We start from the raw sequence: 25186 nt of genomic DNA on the forward strand, positions 1-25186 counted from the left end.
ATTGCTAGTGCAATCGATTTTGACATTTTGAGCATTGTTTGTTGATTAGCTGAATACTTTAATACTACCTGTTGTGTATGATTGTACTTGTTGAGGAGAAAAATGTTGACATAGTTATTCAAAAGGTATGCAAACAATAAAAGAAAAGTGTAGCCTATATTATTTTAATGTAAAAACGGTAAATTGTTACATTATTTATATTAGACCACCAGAAAAAAAGCTTTTCAGGGCACAAGTAAGCAAAATTTAGCAGTCACAGTCCTGTCAGACCCATGTATGTCACTATCAAGCTTACCATTATCTTTTTATCACGCACTATCAATAAGATACAGAAAAGAAAGGGGCAGGAATGACACCTTTTTCAATAGAAATCCTGTAAGTGAAGTTGAAAGCTAAAAGTTGATAATGTTGACATTAAACAACAGTAGCCTATTACCATTATATATTGTTGCCTTAATTTAATATATTACTTTTCAAGTTTCACTAAGGTTTGCTAGTACCACAGCCTTATTCCTTTATCACTGCACCCTTGTTAAGGAGATGAGGTTGCTGGAGGCATCAGTTTAAAGAGAGAGAGAGGCACAGAAAGTTCCACAGGTGAGCAATAAACATGAATGTTACAGTTTGAGAAAGAGGTCTATGAAGGAACAGAGGGGGTGTTTGTGAGTGAGGGGGTCCCACCCATAGCCCCCACCTTGAAAAAATGAGGAATGAGTGTCTGTAGTCTTTCACACTCAATAGAGATACAGGATTTCCTTCTTTCAATGACGCAAAATTACGATTTTTACATCATTGAAAGAAGGAAGTGCCGCACTGAAATAAGTATTTCTCCCCTCTTAGGGGAAACTGAGGGAATGATGCACGACCATTCAAAAACATGACTGGGGTTCTAACGGTACAAAGCTTAATGCAAATGGGTGAAGTTTCCCTTAAAGCAATCGACCGGAGACCAGCCAATCGGGTGATTTCGATACATTACACAGGGCTGTTCCTCAGCACCCTGACTTCATGCACAGACCCAGAGGATACACAAAGTGCTCAGCTGATTCATTAAAATAAAGCTGTAGAATTATCACAGCTGTGTTAAGATGACAGTAAATATGTGATGGTTTCTGAAATAAATACATTTGAATAAAGTTTTGTTTCATATGGTATTCACTTCTATACGTTTTCATTTATTGTGATGGTTTTATTCATACATTTTTTTAATTCATGTTTCCTGTTGTTTAAGTAAATACAAGAGATTGCTAAACTAAAATGTATATAATCACATGGCCTGCATTGTCTAGCATGAATAAAAAAATGAATGAATAAAACCATCACAATAAATGAAAACATATAGAAGTGAATCCCATATCAAACAAAACTTTATTCAAATGTATTTTCTAACAAACCATCACATATTTACTGTCATCTCAACACAGCTGTTACAATTCTATTTTCATGAATCAGCTGAGCACTTTGTGGTATATCCTGGCCGGTCTGTGCGTGAAGTCAGGGTGCTGAGGAACAGCCCTGTGTAACGTATCGAAATTAATCACCCGATTGGTTGGTCTCCAGTCAATTGCTTTGATTTTCCGTGGCATCATGGGAAAGCTGGGATAAAAGTGTCCATCCGATGCATGCTTGAAATAAATACATTTGAATAAAGTTTTGTTTCATATGGTATTCACTTCTATACGTTTTCATTTATTGTGATGGTTTTATTCATACATTTTTTTAATTCATGTTTCCTGTTGTTTAAGTAAATACAAGAGATTGCTAAACTAAAATGTATATAATCACATGGCCTGCATTGTCTAGCATGAATAAAAAAATGAATGAATAAAACCATCACAATAAATGAAAACATATAGAAGTGAATCCCATATCAAACAAAACTTTATTCAAATGTATTTTTCTAACAAACCATCACATATTTACTGTCATCTCAACACAGCTGTTACAATTCTATTTTCATGAATCAGCTGAGCACTTTGTGGTATATCCTGGCCGGTCTGTGCGTGAAGTCAGGGTGCTGAGGAACAGCCCTGTGTAACGTATCGAAATTAATCACCCGATTGGTTGGTCTCCAGTCAATTGCTTTGATTTTCCGTGGCATCATGGGAAAGCTGGGATAGAAGTGTCCATCCGATGCATGCTTCAGAATCTGGGCCGACTCAGTAGGGCATCTGTGGATTTCTCGCCTACTGATTTTATTGATACTGAGGATTCTGACATACTACTCTGTTCACGTACTGTTTACCCTCCTACATTTTCAGTAAGTAGGCGGTTTCGGACGATACTTAAGTACCAGGCCTCTGAATCTTGCGAGAAAGAGTCCAAAATCCCGGTAATTCTCGCCTACCCATTTACGTATACTGAGGTTTCGGACATACTATTCGTTCGCCTACTGCTTTTTGCCTACTATATAGTATGGCAGTATGCGGTTTCGGATTCAGAGATAATCTCCATCTGCTGTTAGTCTATCTCACCAGCAGGTGGAGCAAGCGAGTTTTAACAAAGAGTAGAGTTATGATTTTCAGGGTCACTATACACTCACCTAATGATTATTAGGAACACCATACTAATACTGTGTTTGACCCCCTTTTACCTTTAGAACTGCCTTAATTCTATTGATTCAACAAGGTGCTGAAAGCATTCTTTAGAAATGTTGGCCCATATTGATAGGATAGCATCTTGCAGTTGCATTTGTGGGATGCACATCCAGGGCACGAAGCTCCCGTTCCACCACATCCCAAAGATGCTCTATTGGGTTGAGATCTGGTGACTGTGGGGGCCATTTTTAGTACAGTGAACTCATTGTCATGTTCAAGAAACCAATTTACAATGATTTGAGCTTTGTGACATGGTGAATTATCCTGCTGGAAGTAGCTATCAGAGGATGGGTACATGGTGGTCATAAAGGAATGGACATGGTTCGAAACAATGCTCAGATAGGTTGTAGTATTTAAACGATGCCCAATTGGCACTAAGGGGCCTAAAGTGTGCCAAGAAAACATCCCCCACACCATTGCACCACCACCACCAGCCTGCACAGTGGTAACAAGGCAGAAATCGAGACTCATCAGAGCAGGCAACATTTTTCCAGTCTTCAACTGTCCAATTTTGGTGAGCTTGTGCAAATTGTAGCCTTTTTTTTCCTATTTGCAGTGGAGATGAGTGGTACCCGGTAGAGTCTTTTGCTGTTGTAGCCCATCCGAATCAAGGTTGTGCGTGTTGTGGCTTCACAAATGCTTTGCAGCATACCTCGGTTGTAACAAGTGGTTATTTCAGTGGAATTTGCTCTTCTATCAGATTAAATCAGTCGGCCCATTCTCCTCTGACTTCTAGCATCAACAAGGCATTTTCGCCCACAGGACTACCGCATACTGGATGTTTTTCCCTTTTCACACCATTCTTTGTAAACCTTAGAAGTGGTTGCTCGTGAAAATCCCAGTAGCTGAGCAGATTGTGAAATACTCAGTGAGTGTACATACAGTGGTGTAAAAAAGTGTTGCCCCCTTCCTGATTTTTCCAGAATTCGTGGTTTCATTAATTTCGTGGAATTTTAGCTGCATCAAATAATACTCACTAAGAGTGAAAGTCAATGATCACACAGACACACTGTCAACAGAATTTTCTTTGTCTGAATTTAATATATTCTATAGAATAGGCTCTCACCCCCTGGTGCTAGGAGTCTAAACCCAAGAGCCCCGTTTACAAGGTTGAGCACATATTTATAGTAAGATACTGAAAAACAAAGTCATCCCATCTCCGCCAATGAACCAAAGATTGTCATCTTAGTTCCAGTGTCACTTAGAAAATAAACCTTCAATTTATCAATGACTAAGAAACATATCAGTTGAAGCACATCTGGTCAAATAGAAGAAATTATTTTGTTCTCAGTGAGACTACCGTTTACTGAGTTTTTCCACTTGTTCATCATTTGTTACTTATCTCATTCATCAGCCCCCCTTTATCTTATCTGGTAGGACTTTGCATAATGTCCTAGTCTTTGGACATTTTACTACTGAACAGATGGAAAGAACAGAAATCTTTCAGAACAGAAGAATAGGATTTTGCATTTAACAATTATAAGTTCATAAACTATAATTAAAATTAAAAAAAAAATCTTCCACTACTCCCTTTTTATGATTTATTCATAACTTCATTTACTGTCATTGTTTCATAGGGTCTTTTGAATTGTAGTGAAGATGTTGAGCACAGTTATAGTTGGGGTCGTGGGCCCTTGATGATTCCTTTGGATTTGTGGTGAAGAGGTTGAGCACAGTTAGAGTTGGGGTCGTGCGCCCTTGATAATACATTTCCTCTGTAGATTCTTGTAGGACCACACCATGCAGTCAGTTAGTCGTCCTCCCTTTGGATCACACATTGGATTCCAGCACCAACCCTTCGGCAATGGGCAGCGTGCACCCACGTGGCACGCTCTGCGATCTTTACGGCGCTATGAGTTGTCAGCAGAACCTGATAGGGCTCATCCCACCATCTGGCTTTCCAGGATTTCCTCCTGAGGTTCTTTACTACCACGTAATCCCTTGGCTTGATGTTGCGTAATGGTTCTTCGACTGGATGGGGTAGGGCTGCTTTAACCCGCTTGGAGATATTTTGAAATACAGAGGACATAGAAATACAATACTGCAACATGTCATTTTCATTTTGAAGGGTATCACCTGTTGCCCTGTGTGGTTCCCACCCCATATGTGGGGGTCTTCCAAAAAGTATTTCAAATGGGGACAACTTTGTTCGGTCCCTGACTCTCATTCTCATGTACATGAGTACCAGTGGTAAGCACTGAACCCAATTTAGTTTTGTTTCTTCACACATTTTACTTAATTTTGCCTTGATGGTGCCATTTTCTTTTTCCACTGCACCTCCACTTTGTGGGTGGTAGGCACAGTGATTGGTCAAATTGATTTGCAAAAATTTACCCACATCTTTTACAACTTGAGCAGTGAAGTGTGCTCCATTGTCGCTAGAGATTTTGTTTGGGATTCCCCACCTGGGAATAATGTCTTTCAATAACATTTTTGTTACCCCAGCACTGTCTGCATGTTTGGTGGGCGTGGCTTCAGTCCACTTTGAAAACATGTCTGTCATCACCAAACAGTAACGTTTACCTTCTGCTGGTGTCAATTCAATGTAATCCATCATTGCATGTGTGAATGGTCCCTCAGGAATGGGATGCCCCACAGGTGCAGTTTTTACCCCTCTTGCAACATTATTATAGGAGAAAAACCCATTGTGAACCAATTTTGTGCCATGGCTGTCAGCATTCCTTCTTTGGACACGTGGTCTAAGCCATGTGTCAACCTAGCAAAATGGGAATAAAAGTGTTTAGGTAAGCAAGGTTTTTGATTTGGATCCATTCAAATCACTTCAGGAGTTTTGGTAGCTCCACACGATTTCCATAGAGCTATTTCTGTTGGGAGAGAAAATGTTTGCATGCTTATTAGTGACTCCTGTGCTGTTTCAGCTTCCTTTTCCTGGGAAATCTGTGTAAGAGAAAAGTCTATGTTATTAGTCATGAGAGATGCTTGTTTTGCCGCTGCGTCTGTGCGTGCATTGCCTCTGGATACCACGTCCTGTTCCTTGGTGTGTGCTTTGCATTTACACACAGCTATTTGAGAAGGCAGTAAAATTGCTTCTAAGAGAGCAGCGACTTCATCACCATTACGGATAAGTTTTCCATCTGCTCTTAGAAAATGTCTGTGTTTCCACAGTGCCCCAAAATCTTGACAGACCCCAAAAGCATAGGCGGAGTCTGTATAAATTGTCACTGATTGGTTAGTAGCAAGGATACAGGCTTGTGTTAGTGCATGCAATTCAGCCACCTGTGCAGATTTGTGAGGTGGTAAGCATCCGGATTTCACTATTTCAAAGTCAGACACAACTGCCCACCCCATCCTATTTATGCCTCTGTCATCTCTGGAAGAGGAACCATCCACATAATGTGTGAGGGTGCAATTAGGTATGGGTGTGTCAGCAAGGTCAGGCCTTGGTGTACATACTTCCCGCAGGGCAGACAAACAACAATGTGGTGTACCTTCATCAGGTGTAGGTAACAATGTCGCCGGGTTCAGAACTGTACATCTTTCAACTGTGACATTAGACATTTGTAACAATGCACAGGAATAACGCAGCCACCTTGCTGCAGACAAGTGAGATGTGCGCTGTTCAAGCAGTATGTGAGACACAGAATGAGGAACCAACAGACGCAGCTGTGCGTATCCCACAAACTCACTGCTGGCTTGTATAGCTTTCTCCGCAGCTGCCACTGCGTTGAGACATCCTGGTAGGCTCCTGGCCACCGCATCAAGGCGACCTGAAAAATATGCAACTGGTCTCAACTTGTCACCATGTTCTTGCAACAAAACAGATGTCATACAGCCATTTCTTTCATCCACAGTTTGAATAAAAGGCTTTTTTGGATATGGCAGCCCCAAAGTGGGTGCCTGCTGTAATGTCTGTTTTAGTTCCACAAATGCCCTTTCAGCCTTCTCTGTCCATTCTACCTTTTCTGATGGTGCCAAAGGTTTCTCATAAATCATGTCATGCAATGGTTGTTGCATCTCAGAATAATTAGCAATAAAAGTCCTGCAATATGATGTCATACCCAAAAATGACATTACTTGTTTCTTTGTAATGGGTTTTGGTATATTAGCTATTGCCTCTATTTTCTTTGGAGAGAGAGACTTACCCATTGGTGTAATTTCATGTCTTAGAAAGGTTACTTTCTGGACCGAGCACTGGACTTTCTTAGGGTTGACCTTATGACCTTCCTTAGCTAGATGAGTGAGCAGCCATATGGTGTTGTCTGTGCATGATTGCTGAGTCGGTGCTGGCACCAAGAGGTCATCCACGTACTGCAATAAAGCAACATCATCATCCAACACAAGTTTCTGTAATGAACAATGCAATTCTGGGTTGTAAATCGTGGGGCTCTCGCTATACCCCTCAAATGTAAAAGCAAACCAAAACTGGCTATCAGGATGGACAGGAACACTGAAAAATGCATTCGAAATATCCACTACAGAAAACCACTGCCTGTCAACTGGTATCTGTGAGAGAATTGTGTAAGGGTTTGGCACGTTAGGTGCCCTTGCTTGTACCGCAGCATTTACTGCTTGGAGATCTTGAACAAACCTCCACTCTGTGGGTTGACCTGCATCTCTGACCTTTTGTACAGGAATAATGGGTGTTCTTACAGGTGAGTGTGGGCAGGGAACAATTATCCCTCTTTCCAATAAGGCCTGAAATACTGCCCTTATTCCCTCAAGCGCCTCCCTTTTCAGAGGGTATTGGGGTTTACATGGTCTGTAATCATTTTTTGGGGTGATAGTTACTGGTTCACACCCTTTAATCAAACCAACATCATACTTGTCCTTAGCCCACAGGTAATCAGGTACATTGTCAAGAACTTGCTGCGGTAAATCAATACTAGCACACGTCATGTGTGCTTGCAAATAGTTTTGTGAACCTGAATCTGCAGAAACAGCTTTCTGTATTACAACTCTCTCTCTCTCAGCAATGAAAAAAGAAACCCAACTTCTCCTGTGTGCTGATATCTGCTCTGAGAACTGCACGTTATCTGACAACATTTCCCAATCAACAGCCTCGCTGCAGGCATTTGTAAATTCGCCTGCTTTTTCCCACTGGTATTTTTGCAATGGAAACATGGGGAACCGAATTTTCAACATCAAAAATTTGTTCTTGCTTTTCTGTCAATTGAACGAGTGCCACACACCATGAGTCATTCCAGCATATATGCAGTCAAACCCTCTGTTTTTTACAGAAAAACCACTTCTCTTCCCGCTCTCTCTTTGTTATGTCAACAACATGAGCTGTGCAATGCATGTTATCAGCTAGAATGACCTCACTGGCTTGTGGCAATCTTATCTTCCCTTCAGCATGCAACTCTTCACTCTGAAAGGCCCATTCATACACATATAACAGAGACACACACATAGACAACATTCTGGGATCCCAACACGAAATATTCAGGCCTTGGTTGTTACATAAGATGCTAGCATTCATTTTACACATCAAATCCCTCCCCATGAGGTTTACCGGACATGCGTCAGATACAAGGAACATATGCATAAACTCATTACTGTCATGCATAAAACAGAGTGGAGCAGTAAATTCTTCCCTCACTCTATGCCCCGTAGCACTCATAGATGAGTTAAACTGCCCACTCAAGGTGACAAATGGGAGTTCATCTTTGCGTATGACAGAGTGAGTTGCACCAGAGTCTACCATAAACAACAATGCCTGTCCCTCAACCATTATTTCTTCGAGAGGCAGTTTAGAGTATGCCTCTCGATTAACATCAAGCAAAGCAAGTTCTTCATTGCACAGAGCATTTCTTTCCCTTTCACACACATCAGAAAAAAACAGAGTTTGCAAGCAGATAATATGGCATTTGAACTGCAGAAAAATCAGGATTGGACTTACCCCCTTCCGTCTGATTCTCTCTTTCCCCCTCCTGGCTTCAGTCCCCTTTTTCTTTACACCCCGCAAAGTTTCCCGCGCCCGCTTGGGATTCCGGTGTCTCTTGAGATTTCAGGAATTGGAAACATTGGTTTTTCAAGTGTCCTTTCTGTCCGCAATACCAGCAAACTTCTTCATTTTCCGGCCACTGCTTTCCTCTCCTCTTCTCTCGTTCTTTCTGTTGCCAGTTCTCCTGGAAACGTTGTCCTTGTGAAGGGAAACTGTGCTGATTAAGCCGTTGCTGGCCCCATTTGCCTATCTTGACAAAAGCTGAAGATAGTTGTTGATCGGCCTTTCTCTGCTTCTTTCGTTTTTCTTCGTCATGCAGGCGTTCAGACCTGAAAGCCAAGATGGCGGGAGGTCGGTTAGGTGCGGTAGTGGCTCTGCTACTATATACACTCCTTTTGAAGTTTATACAACCGACAAACATACGTCTCTGTAAACAATCTTTCAACAACAAATATGCGAATATCACTCACAATAATGACAAACTAATTGCTTACGGGATTTATCAGCATAAACAAACAAACAAGATCCACGGCGTTTTCGGGTATGGGGACTACACCCTGGCCATCCATTGTACAAGCCCAAATCGATACAACCGCAGGGTGAAAGGGACAAAAACAACGTGCAAACGACATTCCAGTCAGGCCGTGATCATAGCTATCTGTTTGCTTTTGTCGGGGGACATTCATCAGTGTCCTGGCCCGGCAACAAATGGAGCAAGTATCTCTGACGTCTATACACGCAATTCTACCTCAGCTCAGGTATGTAGCATTGTTGGAGACTACTTATGCGCCAAATCCACACAGCAAACTTACCTTCTTCAATGTCCACTTTCGAAGAGTTCCGTCGGGGATCCTGGGGGAGTTCTGTGGCGTCCCATTGCCGGCTTGGCGCGCTCTGGGGTGGTCGGTCCTGGCGGGCGTCTGGGGTTGAGTGTGGAGAAAGCCCGGGGGAAGCCGCTCATGCCACAGGAAGCCTCTTCTGGCTGTCTGGGTGTACCGGAGGATGTGGAAGCCGTCCGGTTTCAGATGGAGGATCGGCCACCGTTTGACTCACCGGCGGTAAAGCCTTCACCACAGGGGAGACTTTCGGTAATGAGTACATTTGCAGCCCTTCCTAGGAGCGATTTGATTTTAAGAAAGAAATAATTATAATGGGTGATTTTAACTTAAACTGGGGAGATAAGTCGGTAACACTTTATAATAACTGCACACTATGAAGCATTAGTAAAGCATTAGTTAAGCATTACTAAATAGTCAATTCTTCATTTATTAAACATTAACAGACATTAGTAAATAGTTTATCAATGCTTTATTCTTGATTTATAAGCGTATATATAATGTGTTTAATAATTGTCTTTTCATGCTTTATTAATGATCACTTCATCATTTCTAAAATAAGTATTACATTATTTACAGACCAGTTATTAAGATGTTGTCAGTGGTTCATAAGTTCATTTAGGAAGTGTAAATAAATGACTAATAAACTATTTAAACATTCATTTATACATCTTATATTTTGAAATATAAAAATAAGTTAGTCAGTGTGTTAATAAATGCTTTATTAACACTATTCCTATTGTAATTCATGATTAATTCAGGTAGTTATAAAACATTTAGAAGTGGTCAGTTAACTATTTTTGTGAGCTCATTTAAAGTGAGGACTATTTATGCTTTGTAAAGCTTTTATAAAGGAGATTTAAAGTCTCCGTTATCTTTTAAAAAGTAAACAAACACAACACAGAGTAATACAGAACATAAATCATATTTATTTCAAGATGCAAACTGTACAACTGTACACTTCCAACGTGATCTCATGAGAATACATGTGTATTTTTACGTCTCAGTGTAGTTGTACAATACGTATATTTACTTACGTTTAAAACACACTGAAACGTATAATATCGACTAATACGGAAATTATTTACGTATTTACAGCTTTACAAACATACAAAGTTGCATGTAAGTTATTCTTATTCATAAATATTAAATCGCGGGCATTGACGTTTCTTACTCATATTAATGACATGTTTTCAGTCATATTTTCTAAGACAGTTTATCCATTTACCTAATGAAATGATTATAATATTCAGATAATTTCACAATATTGAACATTTGAAAACTTTTAAACAAATAACATTTTTGTATTTATTTAACTATTTTTTATATTTAGTTTGCCATGACAAACAAAACACGTTTTCTCTATGCAATACGTGTCTTATGCAATACGTTATTATTACTACTAAGCAACATTTACACCATATTACAACATAAATTCACAAAAGATGTTACTTTTATTCATTTGCTGTAATCCACATCTTTAAAATTCAAACTATTGCGATGGACAGATCCAAATTCAGCCCTCGTGCATTCGTCATAGGCTAATATAAATATGAATTCAAATTCAAATATCACGCCTCAAGTAGCTTTAGGACACATGGCTTTACGGCAGTGATATCAAAAGCTCATTGGCTCTTTGCGTGCCACGTGACATTTTTGCGTCATTTCCATTTCCATTGCTGTACTGAAATAAAAAAAATGCGTAGTGAAAGAGGGAAGGCGAATCAACGTTCTCTTGGATTAATAACTTTACTTCACTTTACTTTACTTCATATACTCCAGAGAGGACCTTGGCATTACAGAACGTTTCAGACATTCCAGAACAGCAGTGCAGATTGTGGACATGTTTCAGTCCATTATACAACTTAAAAAAATTATATATTCACTTTCTTTGTTTTTGTTTATTTTGTTGTTGTTTTCTTTTATGATATAGCAGAGTTTTATTTTTCCTTTTATATGAAGTGTACAGTTGTACAGTTTAATTTTTGCATCTTGAAATAAATATGATTTATGTTCTGTATTACTCTGTGTTGGGTTTGTTTCCTTTTTAAAAGATAACGGAGACTTTAAATCTTCTTTATAAAAGCTTTACAAAGCATAAATAGTCCTCACTTTAGATGAGCTCACAAAAATAGTTAACTGACCACTTCTAAATGTTTTATAACTACCTGAGTTAATCATGAATTACAATAGGAATATGTGTTAACGAAGCATTTATTGACACACTGACTAACTTGTTACTGTACGTCTAGATAATGAGATGTATAAATGAATGTTTAAATAGTTTATTAATCATTTATTTACACTTCCTACACTGTCAAAAAAAAGGGTACGGTTGGGGTCCATTTGTGACCACTTAGGGTACAAATGGTGAAGTTGTACCCTCAGTGGGTCATAGTTGAACCTTATGGTACTAAAATGTACCATTTAGGAATAAAAAAGGTACAAATAGGTTTCAAACAGTCAGAGGGTCCATATTTGGACCATTTAATCTCCAAACAAAGGTACAATCACTTGTGTAAGCAGTTTCTTAATATTATTGTCTCTGGGTCACAAAACGTAGTTTTTAACAATATTTCAGGCGATAATATATATGTATAATATTCACATCTGCACTCATTTAGTAAAGATAGCGCCTTTTTAAAAAAATGATTAGACAAATTCGGAAATACCAGCGGGCGGCAGTGTTCGTCCACCTGTTGAGCTGATCTTGGCCACTCCTATCATTTGCTGCTGGCCTGGCTCTGACGTTTCTGTGTCTGACGGTCAAAAATTAAATTAAATTTGTTTTGGGTATATCTAACCAACGGTATGGTCTCATTAATCTATTATTTGTACAGAATAATGAATGAATCAGTTTAAAAATAAAAAATGTTGCTTATAACTGTCAGTGGTGACGTCACACAACGTGTTTATACCGGTTTAAGCTTTTTAGAGACTGTCACCCGAAACATTTTCAAAAGATACTTTTAAATATATTTAATTTAAAATTGGACATACGTTTCTTTTATTGCAAAATGTGAAATATGGTTAATATAAATGTGTACAGCCGTTTTTCTTCGAATTTGTGTCGTCCAATGGGGTTGAACCCCGCGAAGCGTTACTACGCAAACAATTTGGGACAACGACAGTTACTCGACAAAATGGCGGTATCACTTCAGTCACTATCGACGGAGGATATTCTACAAAAATTAAACGAAGCTGGAATTCATGTCACCCAAGACGAAGCACAGAAATTCAGAGGTAAGTTTAGTTTTAGTATTGTAAAAATCCGTTGTTTGGTTCTTTTCCGAGTTCTGTTAACCTTGTGAGTCGACCAACCTGACGCAATGAGGGAAACATTTCTAAATACTGGCTTGACAAAACCAACTAATTGATTTTTATGTTTAGTTTGTTGTTTTTATTATTAAACCATAACTTAAGATATAACTTTTAGTGTAACTTATACACGCAACGACGTCCGTCATGGAACGTCACAGATATGTTGTACAATTAACATTAAACCTAACGTTAATTGACCCACATACTTATACATACTACATATTTATAAAGCTCTTAACGTCAGTCAGGAGCGTGCCACTGGGCAAAGTGGGTCGGCTCGCTGTTAAACGAGAAAAAATATAACAATACTGTTTTTTATCATTGGGCCAACTTGTTCAGACGTTTCTGTTAACTAAAGCCGAGCACGAATTAACACAATATGTGTAACTGTTATTCGCGCTGCGGAGACCGACAGATGTATTAACTGTCTGTTAACAGTTACCTAAAAAAAAACAAGTGTAGACTGCTCTGTATGCTTTTTAATTACTCTCGCAGTATTTGATGCTATAATTTTGATGTCATTCACAAGCAGTTCAAATGCATCACTTTATAATACACTTAGGGGTGGGCGATAGACCGGTAGATATGATAAACCAGTAGAAATTTCTCAACCGATAGAGATTTTGGACTATCGTCTCTGTCGAGGTTACGTGCCCACGTCACGTTCCTGGACGTGTGTTCATGAAAACGTAACATTTGTTTACGTATTTAAGCAATTAAGTTTTAAAACAAGTGATTTAAGCCATTGAAACACAAACAACAGATCTATATGCGCGCTGTTTCTGAGGGACGCGCAAGTCGCGCAACCGCTGCTCATTAAGCTTGTGAGCATTTTTGCCGTTTATTGACCTTAAATACATCTAACGTTATGCGTCATATTTCCCGTCTTTGCAAGTATCTTCATAAACACGACCAATAAGGTCTTAAGGGAAAGTAAACGGCTACAAGAAAAAACGCATGTGTAACAGTAGATTGGATCCGGACTAGGTCTTAAAGGGGAAGTTAAATAATTTGGCTCCTGTCTGTCACTCGTGTAGTGTTTATCAAACAGCATTGAGAGAAAATCATCTACTGCTCTTGACTAAATCACTTTTCTACCTTTAATAATATGACTGACTGTTTATCTTGAGTGATCTTGAGTTTTGTTAGTTTTTTAATCTTCTTTTTTATGCTTGTATAAGTTTTTTGTGAGAATTATGAAAATTCTAGAAAAACCTTATTAAAAGATGTTAAAAAACTCTACCGTGACAAATATTGTTATCATGATATATAATTAATCCTATTATGATAGAAGATTTTAGTCATATCGCCCACCAGGACACTGACTTGATTAACAGGTTAAGTAGTCTTTATGTATTGTGTGAGGGCTCGGAGGCAAGTGTCCAAGAACAGCGAATCATTTTTATTTAGACATTGTTTGTCCAAAGTAGTGCAGTTAATAGGGGGATGTGATCGAGAAAGGTCCAAAAGCCAGACGGTTGTTCACTGTTAATTTTTTATTGAAAGTTAAATAAATGTTTAAAGGCATTGATTTTACTGTTGCTGTTATAACATCGCTCATGCTGACCACTCTTTCCTTTTACAGAGAATGAGGTTGATGGTGAAACAATAGATTGTGGCCTTACAGAAAACATGGTTTCATACTTATTTGAAGGCTCCTTTAAAAAACAAGCTAAGTTTAACAAATTTGTACGTGAGATGAAGGAGGTGGTGACAATAACTTTAGAGCCAGTGCCAGCAGAGAACTATCAAGACACTTCATCTACTGAAATGTAAGTATAACACTGAGTATTGTGTATCTTATTTGTCCTCCGTTTAGTGGTTAACTGATGTGGGTTTTTTTTTATAGCCAATGCTGATATCTTAAAAAGAAGGGTGTCTTTCTATATAATACTGATGCATATACTGTGTCACACAATTTAAAGATATCCATATTAAACTAAATTAATAGCAAAATAACAATGTTTTGTGGTTATGTGAACGTACATAAATGAATGCCTTAATTAGACTTAATACAGTTGTAAATTAAGCCTTTTTAAGTCATCTGGATCATATGTAGAGTTACAGATCTCACTGTCTGCATCAAGTTTATTGCCAATGTCCTTCTCCTTTTTAATGTGAAACTTTAATGCGGCTTTCACATAGGATGCGGTGTGCGCTGCGCTCGCCGCTGTGTTCAGCGCGGCCAAGCGATTTGTTTTCTGATGGCCAGACCAAAGTAGGCGGGGTTTTTTAATTAATTACCAGAGTGTTTATATTTGCGTTAAATAGTTGATGAGGAATACAGAGACTGATGTTGCCCATTTCCATTTCAAGTAACTTTAAGCTGCCTACAACAAGCTACTTGACTTAAAACACACCTGACATGCCAACTTGAATTGCAATGTGTTTCTATGACATGGCTTTCCTTCTGATGTCTCTGTAGGAGCATAAACTTGTATAATAACGCTCCGGGAATTCCGAGTATAAGCTTTTCGTCCATTTTGATTTTGCTTGTTTGGATGCCCCGTTTCTATTGGCCGTGCGAGTAATCGTCACAGAGCGCAGCGCAAAAGTTAAACTACTTTGAACTTTGACCACGGCGTGAGTGCAAGCTGCGCTCATGCTTTTCTCGACGCAACAAAAAACAGCCCTCACGTGGGGCAAGCCATTGAAATGAATGGGTTTCATAGCGCAGCGCACACCGCGTCCTATGTGAAAGCCGCATAAGAGTGTTGATCTGAGGCACAGCTGAGCGCTAAACTCTATTTGAGAACTTGAGTGAGGTTCCAGAAGATAATTTATATTTGAATAAGTAGTGGTCTGGTAACTTTTTCATATTAGTGCAGTGATACCTAAAGGATGTCAAAAAACTCAAGTGGTGAAGTAAAAAGTTTTCAAGTTTTTACTGTTTTTAAAATCATGTAGTGCTGCATGATAAATCGCATGCAAAATCCTGCGCATCTCTTCAGTAATGCCGGTTCTTTAATTAGTAGTAAATGGCCATCAGCTGCTTTCAGATGGAGCCGTAGTTTACTGCCAATCGGGGCAATTTCGCATTAATTATCAAGGACGTATCGCCTTCGATATGGCCCAGCTTGTCATTGAACTCCGGCTTTATGTAGTAAATGCTGCTCCATCTGAAAGCAGCTGATGGCCATTTACTACTAGTCAAGGAACTGACATTACTGATAAGATATGCATGATATTGCATGCGATTTATCGTGCAGCCCTAAAATCATGTATGCTTTAGTGGTTTATACTTTGGGTAAGAGTGGCCCCTAGTGGATAATAGCGGAAATATGGATTCCTATAAAAACTTGTAATTGGCAGGGAAGTGTTTTCTTTTAATTGACGAGATAACTCGTCAATAGTGGAGAAAGACTTAATAAAAACATGATGTGCTTTTTGCCAAATCCGTTTCTGTTTTTGACTTGTATTTACCTGTTGCATTAAGCCTGTTATAGGACTCAGACGTTAAGGAATTATATAAATCAAAGTAGAAAAAGGTTCAGCTTGCTGGGCAAACATCAGTTTTATTACTAATGCTATTTTTCCTGTTACCCAATCCTCACTGCAACAAGAAATGCAACAAGTGGTCGACTGCCTGCTGAGTTTTCGATTCCACCCTTTTCTAAAGATCTTCAGGCTAAGCTTGATAACAAAGAACCATGCCAGAAATCATCCAAGGAGAGACACAAAATCGTTAGAGTTCTCCATGAAGCCATGATAGCACACACAATGTAAGTCAGCAATTTGTAGAGCAACAAAAATACTTTGATTGTATGTGAATGAAGCAATGTTTCTTTGACATGCATATAAATAAAGCAGTATTTTGTTGACATGCATATGAAATGTTTATGTAAAAAGTTAACATTTTATCATAGTAGTTTCTAAGTGGCTACTTTTAATTTAATCTTGCAGGTATCCAACCAATGCAGAATATGTGCAGGTGGCGAAAGCACTTATTGTGAAATACCCTTTCCTAAAGGATCTTGAAGGGAATGGCTATGTAAGTTACAAGGAATGGTAGACTTAACATTGTCATAGGACCTTACCGGTGTAAATAGAAGTTGCATACCGACAGTGTTCCATAAATTTGATGTGCTTGTTTATCATTTACATTTCAGAAATTGGTGGATTTGGATTATGTATGTTTAAAATGTAACATGTCAAAATCTCTTTGTTGTATTCCCTGTGGCCAGTTGCATAAACATAGCCGTTTAGTTAAGACTGTGTCTTAAGAACCAGTCTCATCAACTAGCAAGTAGTTAGGGATAATCAGTCTTACTATTTTGATTTAAATCAGACCAGTCCACCTTTTTATGTAACATTCTTAAAACATTTATGTTCAGTCTTGAAAAAATATATGACTAACTTTTAAGACAAGTCGGTTATGCAGCGGACCACTGATCTATATAATTTTCCCCCTCATGTGTTAGCACACTTGGCACCAATCCCTCAAACGGAAATTTAAAGCTGAGCGTGCACCTCTGGTCCATGATGACGAGGTAAGAAAAAGTAAGGACAAGTTTGGGTGCAAAAGACTGAGGCCCACTGAACAATCTTCAACAGCGTGTCACAGATCTAATTATGGGGTAAGTGAATTCATTTGTAGTTCAACAAGTTAATTAGTCAAGGGCCACAAATATTTGACATAGGGTATGGGTATATATTGTGCTATGAAAAACTAAAGAAATTTTCACTTAAATAGCTAAATTGATCTTTCTAAATGTCATTGGAGATATGATTTTGTGAGTGCATTTTCTTAACCATTTTCTTTTTAATCATAAAAATTTATAGTTGATGTGTTTTGAAGTAAAATTTGTATTGCTATTATTATAATTATGTGCATTCTATTTGGTTTTAACAGGAGATTGTTGTCATTGGTGAGGATGCATCCTCTATTGAGGGTCATGTAAATATCCTGCAAATCCAGTACAGCAAGATGCGACCAGACACCTTGGTGGTCAAAGACCGAATGCAGCGAACTTTTGCATGGCGAAGAAGGGAGATAAGAGATGGAATGACTGTGGAGGATATACTTAAGAAATACCCTTTCCTAAAAACACCATCTGGGGTCAGTGATGTCACAGGTTTTATAACAGTCCTCTGATTTAAAATATAAATGTTAAAATTTGATGGAAGCAAACATAAGATGCTAAAATTATCATTTACAGATCTAACTCTTGTAAAGATATTTTAATTTTCTAAACCTTTTTGTGAACAAACAAATGTGCATTCATTCTTACCTAATATTTTCAAAGTGATAATGGAAAATATGGATAATTAAAATTGGATTTATTTTGAAATTTTATGTTCATGTAAACATTCTCTTTCATTCATCAATTTTCAGTTGTGTGATGAGGTTGACAGAATGCATTCATCAACTGTCAGCTTAAGCCAGCGCTTCAGGGAGGGGTTTACCAGTCTTGTGCCAAAGGTGCTTCAGCTTGTTCAAAAAAATGCTCCACTTGCCAAAATCTACAAAGAAGCAAGAGATGAGATGCTTGCAGAAGATCTACCAGGTACCGACAGCAGTTTTGTTATTCATTTGTAATGTCTTATGCTCATCAAGGCTACAAATCCTTTTAAATAGGGTCGGGAATTACAAAGAATTTTACAATTTGATTCTTTTATTTGTGGTTTTGATTTCAATTCAGTCCAATATCGATTAGTAATAAAAAACTGTTTGGCGGACATGAAATTTATTTTGTGTGCTGTCACTTTAAGACCCACATGTAATGCACGGATCAAATATACAGGTACACATGCATTTCCTGAATCGGTTACATTTACACAACAGACTACGTTTACAAGAATAATTGCATAATTTTGAAGAATTGTTTTTGCAATTGTCCGTTCAAGAGCAAGAAAACATCAACCTAGTACTTGTGCGCTGTCGGAAGCCTTGATGCGCTTCGGACTTCTCAAACAGTGCGTTAGATCTGTATTTGTCGTCTTCTCTTAAATATTGAAATTGTCAAGGCCTGAAACACATGCAAATTATAAACTTTTGTGACAAGGCACTGGCCTCGAGAGTGCAAGTGACACTTCTGTTAACTGTCCCAAACATCGTTCAAGCTTGAAATTACTTGAAATTCCAAAGTAAATTTTACTTGAGAATTTTTTTTTAAATTAAAGTTACTTTATTAACGTTAAGTTACTGAAAACAGCTCCTTTAAAATTTACTAGCATTATACTAGAAAACCTTACTCCTCATTTTTTTTCAGTGCAGATATTATTAACTTCTAACAAATCCCAAATATTTATTGTGAAGATATTTTCTCTTAATAAATAAACCATCGCTAGTATCCTGCTGAACTGACTAATACGTTTAGTGATTATAAAATGAGCATTCTGTATTTGCTTTCTTAAGAATAATTCAATACAATTTTACAATAGATGCTGACTTTCGTGCTGCACTGATTCTGCTGCCTCACATCTTTAAAGAGAAAGCAGAGAGATTTGTCACACTGGGAGAGGTATGGTACAGTTTGTTAAACTTGTAATGCTCTGAATGATACGTGTCTGGTTATGCTGTTCTGATAAGTGGTGCATTATTTTACTAATAGATGTATAACCTTTTTTTCTTACAGTGTGATGCTGATACTCCATACCCAACTATACAGTTGGTTGAAACTGACTGGAAAACAGCTTTCTCCAAAAGGGTTCAAGTTCTTGTCAAAGTGGATCGAGTGGAGGTGTGCCGGGGAATGGGAGTTGAAGAAGGGATAATTGCAGCCTTCAGTGCTTACTATGTTTTCAACTTGGCTTATCCACCCTGCATGAAGAATACACTGACTTTCTTGCAGCATGCCATAGCCAAGATCATTGAGGTGGGTGGCAAGCCCCTTCCAATAACTGTCACCCGAATAATCAATATCCTGTGCTGAACATGCCACAACCATATCGATGCACAAGGTGCAGAAGAAAAACCTTCACCTTAATGAAACTAATTCAACATGTTGGTCTGGTTCACAACCACGAACCCAATTTCAATATCGTATGTGGACTAAATAGCTGTAAGTCATCTTTTACTGTATACGAGTCATTCAGACGTCATGTCTATCGTAAACATAGGAAACTTGTTGTACCTCATGATGATTTGGATGGTTCTGAACACATGGACACTGACAATGATTTTGAGAACATGGACTGTTACAGTGATCTGGAGAATACCAATGATTCTGACAATACCAATGATCCACTGCCTTGGCCAGAAGAAATGTCTCCACCTAGTAAGAATGAGCTTTTGAAAAACTTTAAAGAAAATCTCTTCAGTTTTGTTCTTAAATGTAGAGAAAAAAATCACATTCCACAGACTGTCCAGCAGGAAATAGTTAATGACATAAATTTTTTGTTTTGTTACTTTAAAGATAACTATGACTCTTTTATTACTTACCACCTTGAAAAAAATGGGTTCAACATTTTAGAATGTCCTGAAATAAGAGAAATGGTACAGTCAAGTGATTTTTTTGAAGACGCTTCCAAAATTGTTAGCTCTCCATACATGTTAAAAGAACACTGTAAATCTAAGCTTAGGCTGGTCGAACCCGTACATCAAGTTTTGAGATCATCCAGTGGACACAAGATGGGCACATATTCGTATGTACCCATCACTGAGGTTTTAACTAACTATTGCTCACATGAGGACATATTTGATGAAATTCAGGCCAACAACCATCTAGTTGGAGATCCAGATTATCTAAGTGACTATTCAGATGGTACATATTTCAAGGAACATCCCTTCTTTAAAGTTAATCCGCATGCCTTACGTCTTCATTTTTATGAAGATGAATTTGAAGTTGCCAATCCCTTGGGATCAAAGAAAAACAAGCACAAGCTTTGTGCTTTTTATTATACCATAGGCAACCTTAAACATTGCTCAAAACTGAAGCACATCCATCTGGCTTTATTAGTACGACAAACATTTGTGAAACGCTTTGGTTTAGTATCCATCTTGAAACCAATGCTAGACGATCTTAAGAAACTTGAAAGTGAAGGGTTCAAGGTAATAGTAGGTGGTATTGAACAGACTATTCATGCTGCACTAGCAACATTTTCAGCAGACAATCTTTCTGCACATATGTTAGCTGGTTTTTCAATGTCGTTTAACTCTGCTAGAGTTTGTCGCTATTGCATGGCAACCCACACAGAAATGAAAAAACAATTCCGAGAGAGTGATTTTGTTTTAAGAACCACAGAGGTACATCAGTATCATTTAAGATGTATTGAAAACACTGAGTATAAAAAAATTTATGGTGTAAACTATCCTTCACCATTTAATGAACTCAACTATTTTGATGTGACAAAGGCATTTCCTCCTGATATAATGCATGACTTATTAGAGGGAGTCATTCCTCTTATAATTAAGCTAGTCCTGATCTGGGCTCACAAAGAAAAACATACTACTATTCAAGAGGTAAATGACGAACTTCAGCAACTTTCCATTGGTCAAAATGACAAGAGAAACAAACCAGTACATTTGTCTGAGCAAATTTTACATAGTTCTGGCATTGTTGGATCTGCTTCTCAAAAGTGGTTACTTTTTAGGATTTTGCCATTTTTAATGGCACACCGTATTCCTATTGATAGCAAACAGTGGAATGTTTTCCTGTTATGTCATGAAATAGTTGACATTGTCATTGCCCCAAAGGTGAAAAGGGAAAACCTAGCTATGTTAGATGCACTTGTTTGCGAGTTCTTGACACAACTAACAGATGTTTTTGGGGATGTTGTAACACCCAAATGCCATTATTTGACTCACTACTCAAGATTGATTTCAATGTATGGACCTTTGCGTTTACTTTGGTGTATGCGTTTTGAATCAAAGCATCAATATTTTAAGACTGTTGCCAGTAGCTGCAGAAATTTTATTAATGTAGCCAAAACATTAAGTGAGAGGCACCAGATGAGACAATGCTGGGAGTTTTCCCCACCCAATATTCTAGATGAATTTGAGAGGGTGGTTGGTAGAAGTATAGAAACTCCATTGTCATCACTCCCATTAGACCTACAGACTATTCTTATTTATGTGCATGGAACTGAAGATTTGTGCAAAGACATCCAGCGTGTTTCAGAAGTGACTATTAACAGTGTAAAATATGCTTTAAAGGATGTATTCATAGTTGACTATGTCCATGCAGAAGAAATTCCACTCTTCTTCCAAATTAAGTATATTTTAAATGTCAATACTGTATGGTTTCTGTGTGGTAAATTTTTAATACCAGTGGCATATGATTCACATTTTCATGCATACACAGTCAAAGTTGACCCTGAGTGGAGTTTTATAAAACCAGGGCAAGAGATGGACTTTCAGGCCCTTGACACATACTCTCTTGATGATAAATTGTTTGTGATCCTCAAGAATGTTTAAAAAGTTTAAATTAATTGTGTAGTACTTGTGTAGTTGTGTGTTGGGTAAAATGTGTGGTGTTGATAACATTTTTTTTTTAAATGTAAGAGTATTAAGTTAATGAATTGTGTACTGTTGTGGAAAAACACAACTGCTTTATGATTTTTGATGTTTAAAACAGTTTTAAGAGAAGAAAATTTGAGTCTTAGTACAGTTTTGAAGTACTGTTTATTTTAATGTTATGTTTTATATTTAAAAAATGACATGTTGGCCATTGTGTACTGTTGTGGAAAAACACAACTGCTTTATGATTTTTTATGTTTAAAACGGTTTTAAGAGAAGAAAACTTGAGACTTAGTACTGTTTTGAAGTACTGTTTAATTTAATGATATGTTTTATTTAAAAAATGACATGTTGTACTACTTTTGAAAAAAGCTTAACATGATGTTAGCTGTTTAAAACTGTGTATTAACTTTTGATCCTGCTATGAGACTTTGTAATACAGTGGTTAGTGTTCATATGAAAAATATGAGATTGGAATTTTTGAATATTTAATAAATGTAATAGAACAGCATTTTGGCTTTTTTAATGTGCTGTACAGTCTGAGTACAAATTTGCCACTGTAAGGTACAAAAGGCTTGTCACTGGGGCAGTACCTTTAAAAGCACAAATTTGCACCTTTTATAAAGGTACATTATGGTACCATTGGAGTACAAGGTACAATTTAGTCACCAAAGGTACATTTTTGTCATTGAAAGGTACAAGCAGGAAGGGTACTTATATGTACCTATGGGAAAGGGTACAATGAGTGTACCTTTGAGGGTACTGCCCCAGTGACAAGCCATTGTACCCCTAAAGGTACAAATTTGACACCTTTTTTCTGACAGTGTAAATGAACTTATGAACCACTGACAACATCTTAATAACTGGTCTGTAAATAATATAATACTTATTTTAGAAATGATGAAGTGATCATTAATAAAGCATGAAAAGACAATTATTAAACACATTATATATACGCTTATAAATCAAGAATAAAGCATTGATAAACTATTTACTAATGTCTATTAATGTTTAATAAATGAAGAATTGACTATTTAGTAATGCTTAACTAATGCTTAACTAATGCTTCATAGTGTGCAGTTATTATAAAGTGTTACCGATAAGTCTTCAAGAATTAAACTTAAGCAAATTTTTGATGGTTTTAATTTGGTTCAATTGGTTAAAGGTCCAACAAGAATAACTAACAACTCTAGTACCCAAATTGACCTTATATTTAGTAATAAACCGGAAAGGATTACAAAATCATTTAATATGATAACTGGTCTATCAGATCACAATATGGTGCTACTATCAAGAAAACTTACTTGCAGGCGGGTTATAAATGCTGCCAATAAGGAATTCTTTGGTATCCCGAAAAGCAAACAAGAAGATTTCAAGGCAGCCATAAAAAGTATAAAATGGGATGAGTTACTGCCTGTTAATGATTTAGAAATGACCAGTCAAATTTTTACACAAAAATTGCAATCTATAATCCATGAATTTTCAATTAATATTAAATGTAAAAACAAGAAACAAAGTCTTCCCTGGATCAACGAGAAAGTTTTAAAATTAATGAAGGAACGGGACACTGCTTTGAAAATGGCCACAAAATCAAAGTTGTCCGTTGATAGGTTTAATTTCGTTAGGCTAAGAAATCTAGTAATTAGAGAACTGAGAAAAGCAAAGGCAGATTTTTTTATTATAATTGCTGAAAATTCAAATGGCAACTCTAAAGCCATATGGAGTCAGATTCAAAAATTAACTGGTCAAAACATTAGTATAACTAAGCCAATTGTATTAAAAGTTAATGACACTATCTTGGAGAGCCCGATTGAAGTGGCACAAGCCTTCAATCAATATTTTGTTGAGTCAGTAGATTCTATTGCCCAATGTTTTTCAGTACAACAAAATAATGTACATAACGTCAATACTACAGAGTCACCATTAATACTCAGACCAGTGTCGGAGGATGAGGTTGTAAAAGTAATTGCATCTCTAAAACCTTCAAGGGCTAAGGACATCTATGGTATGGATACACTAATGCTGAAAGAGAATAATTCCTCAATAGTCATCCCATTAACACGTATAATTAATATCTCATTGACCCAAGGATGGTTCCCTGATTTATGGAAGCCTGCTGTTGTGGCCCCTATCTTTAAAGGTGGTGACCGTCAGCTGACTTCAAATTACAGGCCCATTAGTGTTGTACCTATAGTTTCAAAAGTATTTGAAAAATTAATTAACAAACAAATGATAGATTATTTAAATAATAGTTATTTTCCATTGCATCCATTGCAATTTGGTTTCAGGGCTAACTACTCGACAGAAACGGCTACATGTTACTTTATAGAAAAGGTGAAGGCATCACTGGTTAAAGGCGGGGTAGTAGGGGCCGTGTTCCTTGACTTAAAAAAAGCATTTGACACGGTTAATCATAATATTTTATTATACAAATTACAGAATTTTAATTTCTCCTCAGAGTTAGTCAGTCTTATTAAATCTTATCTTTCACTCCGGACTCAATATGTTAAATTTGGCAATTATAATCTAATCCCCTATGTCTTTCAACTGGGGTCCCGCAAGGCTCAATACTTGGTCCAACCCTTTTTAGCTTATATATTAATGATTTACCGTTGGTGTGTGAAAATTGTGATGTTTTAATGTATGCCGATGATACAGTTATTTTTACTCATGGTGGGACTGCTGCAGAGGTTGCAATTAAGCTAACAGAGATTTTAAGGAAGGTTACATCCTGGCTTGATCATTGTTGTTTACAATTGAATATTTCAAAAACAGTTTGTATGTATCTTTCCAAAAACTCCTCTATAGACATAGAACAAGAAATTTTAATTTCAGGACATACACTAAAAGTTGTATCAGAATATAAATATTTAGGAGTTCATATAGACTCAAATCTTACATTCAAAACACACATAAAAAAGGTCTGTAATAAAGTAAAGTTTAGTTTGGCAAATTTTAGGTATATCAGAAACCACTTATCAACTAAAGCAGCTAAGGTATATTTCCATTCACTGATTCTCTCTTACATCACTTACTGTTTGATAAGTTGGTCCAATGCGCACTCAACTGTTTTAAAACCACTGAAATCATTATACAATCAAGCTCTCAAAATTTTAGATAAAAAGCC

General features: G+C 37.3%; 2 protein-coding genes across 2 annotated transcripts; one reads left to right on the forward strand and one right to left on the reverse strand.

The window, feature by feature from the left end:
- Positions 1 to 5249: 5249 nt before the first annotated feature.
- LOC129436892 (retrovirus-related Pol polyprotein from transposon gypsy) lies at positions 5250 to 7454 on the reverse strand. Its single transcript, XM_055195189.2, has one exon. It carries the CDS (start codon positions 7452 to 7454, stop codon positions 5370 to 5372), a length of 2085 nt encoding a protein of 694 aa, XP_055051164.2. The 3' UTR covers positions 5250 to 5369.
- Positions 7455 to 11663: 4209 nt separating this feature from the next.
- Positions 11664 to 20021, forward strand: LOC129453689 (sterile alpha motif domain-containing protein 3-like). Its single transcript, XM_055218020.2, has 9 exons — positions 11664 to 12581; positions 14245 to 14431; positions 16223 to 16381; positions 16563 to 16650; positions 17081 to 17236; positions 17512 to 17718; positions 17995 to 18166; positions 19044 to 19123; positions 19238 to 20021. Exons 1-9 carry the CDS (start codon positions 12365 to 12367, stop codon positions 19532 to 19534), a joined length of 1563 nt encoding a protein of 520 aa, XP_055073995.2. The 5' UTR covers positions 11664 to 12364; the 3' UTR covers positions 19535 to 20021.
- The last annotated feature ends 5165 nt before the right edge of the window (positions 20022 to 25186 follow it).

Source organism: Misgurnus anguillicaudatus, chromosome 2, assembly GCF_027580225.2.
Source record: "Misgurnus anguillicaudatus chromosome 2, ASM2758022v2, whole genome shotgun sequence".
Classification (NCBI taxonomy): domain Eukaryota; kingdom Metazoa; phylum Chordata; class Actinopteri; order Cypriniformes; family Cobitidae; genus Misgurnus; species Misgurnus anguillicaudatus.

What these genes read in the sequence shown, in the direction of transcription:
- LOC129436892 (XM_055195189.2), bottom strand. Translation starts at nt 7,454, where the DNA reads ATGACGTGTGCTAGTATTGATTTACCGCAGCAAGTTCTTGACAATGTA.
- LOC129453689 (XM_055218020.2), top strand. Translation starts at nt 12,365, where the DNA reads ATGGTTAATATAAATGTGTACAGCCGTTTTTCTTCGAATTTGTGTCGT. An exon ending in GACACTTCATCTACTGAAAT is followed by an intron (nt 14,432 to 16,222) that starts GTAAGTATAACA and finishes CACTGCAACAAG; the next exon opens with AAATGCAACAAGTGGTCGAC. An exon ending in GCCATGATAGCACACACAAT is followed by an intron (nt 16,382 to 16,562) that starts GTAAGTCAGCAA and finishes TTAATCTTGCAG; the next exon opens with GTATCCAACCAATGCAGAAT.